General features: G+C 37.9%; 1 protein-coding gene across 1 annotated transcript; it reads right to left on the bottom strand.

Annotated features, from left to right (window-relative positions):
- Positions 1 to 2,950: 2,950 nt before the first annotated feature.
- LOC100032735 (olfactory receptor 2A12-like) lies at positions 2,951 to 3,898 on the bottom strand. The gene has a single exon (XM_001381641.3). The coding sequence runs from the start codon at positions 3,896 to 3,898 to the stop codon at positions 2,951 to 2,953; it is 948 nt and encodes a 315-aa protein (XP_001381678.3).
- Positions 3,899 to 6,124: the final 2,226 nt, after the last annotated feature.

Genomic DNA, 6,124 nt, shown 5'->3' with positions numbered 1-6,124 from the left:
CCATAACTTAAGGTATGCAGCTAAAGCAGCTATGAGGAAATTTTATATTTCTAAATGCTTTTATTAACATGAAAGAACAAATCAGTAATTTGTATATTCAATTTAAAAAAGAAACAAAACATGGAGAAATATTAATCGCCTATGTGCAGACCAATTCAACATGAAAATGACAATTCTAAAGTTTATTAGTTTGGTACTATAAAAATATCAAGGAATCATTTTATATTGCTAAAAAAAGTAACAAAATTTATCCTAAAAAAGGAAAGGTCAATAATGTTAAGTGAATTAATATAAAAATGTTGAGGAAGGAAGACTATCAGTTTCAGATTTCAAACTATATTACAAAGTGGTAGTCAGCAAAGAATTTGGTATTGGGCAAAAAATAAAATGGTGGATTTGTGGAATAGATTAGGTACACAATTATACAGTAGAAAATAATCACATTAATCTAGTGTTTGATAAACCCTCAGATTCAAGGTTTTGGGGTAAGAATTCAACATTTGATAAAAGTTATTGGGAAAACTAGAAAACAGTTTGTCAGAAATTAAGCATAGATTAAAATTTCACATTGTATAACAAAATAAGGTCAAAATGGATAAATTATTTAGACATTATTAAGGGAGAATAAGTAAAATAGGGGAGCATGGAAAAAATATACCTGAGAATCTATAGATAAGAGTGTGTGATTGAACAAGAGATAGAGGGGAATATAAGAAGAAGAGAATATAAAATAGATAATTCTGATTACATGAAGATTACATAAAAAGAAAAGCTTTTGTACAAACAAAACAAATGCAACCAAAATTAGAAGGAAAACAGTAAGTGGGAAAATTTTTTTGCAGCAAGTTTCTCTGATAAAGGCCTCGTTTATCAATTATATAGGGAACTGAGCTAAGTTTACAAAAATAAGGGCTATTCCTCTGTTAATAAATGGTCAAAGGATATGAATAGGCAGTTTTCAGGAGAAATCAAAGCTATCCCAATGTCACATGAAAAAATGCTATCAATCACTACTGATTAGAAAAATGCAAATCAAAACAATTCTGAGATACCACTTCACACCAGTCAGATGACAGAAAGGAAAAATGCAGATATTGAAGGGGTTGTTGAAAAATAGTGACATTAATGCACTGTTGGTGGAGTTGTGAACTCAACCAACCATTCTAGGGAACAATTTGGAACCATGCCCAAAGAATTATTAATCTGTGCATACCCTTTGACCCAGCCATACCGCTAATAAGTCTGTATCCTGAAGTACTGAGATCCATCCAGTGGTCTCTCTGAGGGTCTGAGGTTACTCCGTCTAGATATGACAATCTGGTCGAGTAATGGAGAGGACAGATACTGTGTGCTCAGGTCACACAGTGTTCTCCCATAGCACGGAGGTTCGTTTATTATATAGGGTTTCAAGTACATACTTCTTTGGCACACAATCAATTTTCTACATATACATTTCCATGAAACTTAACAACAGATGCATAGCCTAAGGAGATAGTCAATGAAACATTGTTGTTATATATGAATGGCATAAACAGGGTTATCTAGAGATTAGTTCTCCCTGACCTAGGAGAATTATTGTTACTTTTGGTCAGTTTTCACAAGCAATCACAATTACTTAGGAGATGGGTAACAAAACACTTTGTAGATAGGTTCAAGGTTAGAGGGCAATTTAATGACAGACCACAGTTGGGGTTTTCCTCAATTTACAAGTTCTATTTTTCTTGTGTTTCTTTAAAGCACCTGGCAATGTTGCCCGGTTTCTGTCCATAAACAGAATTCAGTGGAGTGTGTCTTGAAGGTGATTGATGTTCTTGGCTTGCCTGGCTTGTAATGGGAGTGAATGTGGCTCTGTAAAGAGGGAAAGGAGGAGGGGGTAATAGGCAATAATCTTTGGGCTTTAATTCTGTAAATGTAATCTTTTGGGGGTAATAACCTAGGGGGATTAAAGTAGAATATATATATATATATATTCTATAAGTATTTGCTCTCATATTATTTCTTCTGTATTGGGAAGGAAACAATAATCATAACAAGTCCATTAGTAGGGAAAGTTGGAGAGAGAGAGAAGTCACAGAAGGGGATCATTGGGGGGCTATGTGCTCTGGCGGCTGCTTTGCAGTTCCCAGCTACCCAGACTGTGATTGTGTCGACCAGTGGGGGTCTGTTGGCTCCCCGCACCAAAGAGATCAAAGAAAAGGGGGAAAGGTCTATTTGTATAAAAATATTTACAACAGCTCTTTTTGTGGTGGCAAAGAACTCAAAATTGGGGGAATGCTTATCAGTGGGGGAAAGGCTAAATAAATTGTGGGATATGATTGTAATGGATCCTATTGCGTCATAAGAAATGATGAGCAAGATACTTTCAGAAAAGCCTGGGAATACTTAGAAGAAATGATGCAACATAAAAAGGGTAGAGCCAGAAAACTGTACACAACACAGTAACAACACAGTAGCAGTGATCAACTGTGAATGATAACAATCATCAGCAAGTTCAAGAAAAATCTGAGAGACCAATAATAAAAAATGTACCTCTCTAAACACCAATGTTGCTCATGGTCTTGTCCTCTGTATCAAAACAAAATGAGTTAAATATTCCTTCTATAGGGCAGACCTTCAAGAATTGAAGATACTTTCTCTACAATTTCTATAAGATATGATTCCAGAGCTCAAAGACCTTAAATATATTTGAGAGATAAGATACTAAAACCCATCATACATAAAAATACATGATAAGAACATTGAGGAGCCATAAAAGCACTCTGATGGGGAAGGAAGGCAATTCCAAACAAAGTACCAAAACTTTATGGATGAGATGATGGCATTTGAGTGGGCTCTAAAGGATGAGGAGTTATCTAAGAGGTGAATCAAGGAAGGAAGGATATTCTAGGAGACCATAGCTGAATCCAACCTTCTCCTCAAGAATTCTGGAAACCCACAGATCATTCTCAAGTCATTGGAGGATATCCTTTTTAATTATGACTTTCAGAAAGGCTCCTTTCACATCCTTGTTTCTTAAGCTGTAGATGATGGGGTTGAGAAAGGCAGAGACCACATTATAGAAGAGAGCCAGCTTTTTGTCATGCTCAGGAGAGGACTTGGAGCCAGGCCTCATGTACATAACCATTGCTGGTCCATAGAACATGATGACAACAGTGATGTGGGAGGCACAGGTAGAGAACGACTTGAGCTTCCCCTGAGTTGAACGGATCCTCAGGATGGCAGCAAAGATGCGAGTATACGAGGCCAGGATCAGGGACAGCGGGACTAGCAACAAGATAAAACCCAGGAAAAAATCCACCTGATCATTGAGAGATGTGTCTGCACAGGCTAGCTTCAGAACTGCAGGGACCTCACAGAAGAAATGATTGATTTCATTGGGGCCACAATAGGGCAGGTGCATGGTGAAAACAGTGTAGACCAGAGCCCCAAGTAGACCAATAGCCCAGCAGATGGCAGCCATAACAGCACAGGTGAGATGGTTCATGATGAGGGTGTAGTGGAGGGGATGGCAGATGGCAACATATCGGTCATAGGCCATGATGGCATAGAGGATGCATTCAGCAATGCCAAGTACCAGGAAGATGAACATCTGAGCCACACACCCAGTGTAGGAGATGGTCTTCCTTGGGTGGACCAAATTTGCTAGCATTTGGGGTACAGTGGTAGTGACATAACTCATGTCCAGTAGGGAGAGGACACTGAGGAAGAAATACATGGGTGTGTGAAGACGGGAGTCTAGGTAGATCAGGGTGATAATGAGTCCATTACCCAAAAGGGTGCTGAGATAGAGAAGGAAGAAGAAGGTGAAGAGAATCAGCCTGCTCTGAGGCTCCTTTGAGAAGCCCAGGAGGATGAATTCAGACACAGAACTTTGGTTCCTCCAGATGAGCTCCTGCATGATGACTCACCTGTCAAAGAGAAACAGGTTTGAGATTTTATAGCATTATAAATTTAGAGTTGGAAGGAACCTAAGAGGTTATCTAGTCTAGTTCCCTCATTTGCAGCTGAGCAAACTGAGGTCTAGAGAAACTGATTGGTACAAAATGAAACAGCAAGTAGTAGATTTTGTGACACCATTCTTTTCCCTGGAGCATTCCATCTTTCAAAGTCCTTTTATGACCTCAGGTCCTCCTGTAAGGGAAGAGTAGGAAGATAAGGATAGGAGGGCTTGTGGTTAGGGTGATGTGCGTGTTACTTCCAGATTTGTAGAATGTTAGAGAGGAGCTTTCAGGACTAAGGATTCATTCCCACATCCTATTCAGATGAAAGCACTTCTTTTAGAATGTCAGTGATTATCCTAAAGCCTCAGTGAATCTATTCCACATAAGTGTCCCCACCCCCACCCCTGAGAAGTCAAGATATTGTCAGATGCTGGGTTTTGTCCTGAGGGAAGATGCTTCTCCTGGTGGTCTGGTAAGAGAAAGGGGAGAATATGATTTGGGAAAACTTATGTGGAAGTTTGTTTTTACATGTAATTGTTAAGAAAATATTTGGTAAATCTTACAAAAATAAAGAGAGAAAGGGGTGACTTAATGATGTAAAGGAAATTTCATTCAATAAGGAGTCAGGAGACCTGAGTTCTAGTAGTGACTCTGACATTTAATTACTGCGTGACTTAATACAAGTTAATTTAGTTTCTGGACTATAGATTCACCATCTATAAAATTCAAGAGTTTAACCAGTTGAGCTCTGAGATCCCTCCTATATTAATAGTGTTTTGTTTCATTAATTAGTTGTATCTGACTCTTTGTGATTGCTTGGTGGGATTTTCTTGGCAAAGACACTGAAGTGGTTTGCCATTTATTTCTCATTTTACTAGTTGAGAAAACTGTGGCAAACAGGGTCAAATGAATTGCTTAAGGTCATGCAGCTAGTAAGTTCCTGAGGCTTGATTTGAACTCAGTTTTCTTGACTCCAGGTCCAGTATCCTATTCACTCTGCCATCTAACTAGTAACAATAGTAGCTGATATTTAGTACTTAAAAGTTTGCCAAATACATTACATATATATTATTAAATTCAGATCCTTATGAAAATACGAGGACATAGGTGTTATTTTTATTCTTATTTTACAGACTAGGAAAGTAAGGCAGCCAGAGTTTAAATAATTTGCTCAGGGTTATTCCATTAATAATTTTCTGAGGCTGAATTCAAACTTGTGTATTTCTAATTCCAAGTCCAATACTGTATCAAGTGACTTCCTAGATTTCTAAGTGGAGTCTGTGCAACTTGAATCAGCTGGATCTCAAATAGAAGTTTCCTTGTTCATAAAGTGGGATGAAATTTATCACCTATCTCATAGAGCAAAGTGCTTTGAAAACATAAAAGTGCTATAAAAATATCTCACTCATTCCCACAGCTCAAACTCTCACCCTCATACAAATGTCTCCTAAATCTTTATTTTCAAACCTGCCCTCTCTCCAGTCTCCAGACCCATGTAGCCAATTAATTATAACACATCTCTTCCAGGACCATTCAAGGGAGCCAAGTGAATTTACCAATTACATAAAAAAAACCATTTTGCCTTTCTTTTTTACCTCATTTTATCTAAGGTCCAAACCTTGATGGCATCCTAGATTCTTTCCTATTTAAAATCATATATGTAAGAAGTAAAATGGACCTTAGAGAACCTCTACTCTCCTCCCAACCCTTTTTATAGGAGAGGAAACTGAGGCACAGAATGGGAAAGAGACTTGCCCAAGGTGATGCAAGTGATTTTGCTGACCTGAGATGCTGCCTATAGAGATGCTACTCTTTTCACTAATTCTGTATTTGCTATAATTCACCTTTTCTAAACCTGATCTACTCTTCCTTTTCCTCAAATGATTTCGAGGCATCTATTAGTTTTCAACTTCTTCTTATTTCAGTTACTATAGGAGATACAGGAGAAGAAAAAGAGTCCACAAGGCACTCACCATCCAGTAGGAAAACAAGAATTCAAGATAGCAAATAGAAAAGAATGTAAGACAGAAAAAACTAGAGGGCTAAGGTGAATGTAGCTAAATTTACTGGAGGAGATCAGAGCAGGAAGAGATTACTGGGGCATCTGAGTAGTCAAGGAAGGCTTCATAAAATAGGCAGTTATTTGAAGGTCAAGAACAGAGACTCTTTTCAAACCCAAAGAG

The sequence above is a fragment of the Monodelphis domestica genome, chromosome 4, assembly GCF_027887165.1.
Source record: "Monodelphis domestica isolate mMonDom1 chromosome 4, mMonDom1.pri, whole genome shotgun sequence".
NCBI classification, from domain to species: Eukaryota; Metazoa; Chordata; class Mammalia; order Didelphimorphia; family Didelphidae; genus Monodelphis; species Monodelphis domestica.
Note: the sequence above shows the minus strand (reverse complement) of the source record. Positions and strands in the feature narration are given on the sequence as shown.

What these genes read in the sequence shown, in the direction of transcription:
- LOC100032735 (XM_001381641.3), bottom strand. Translation starts at nt 3,898, where the DNA reads ATGCAGGAGCTCATCTGGAGGAACCAAAGTTCTGTGTCTGAATTCATC.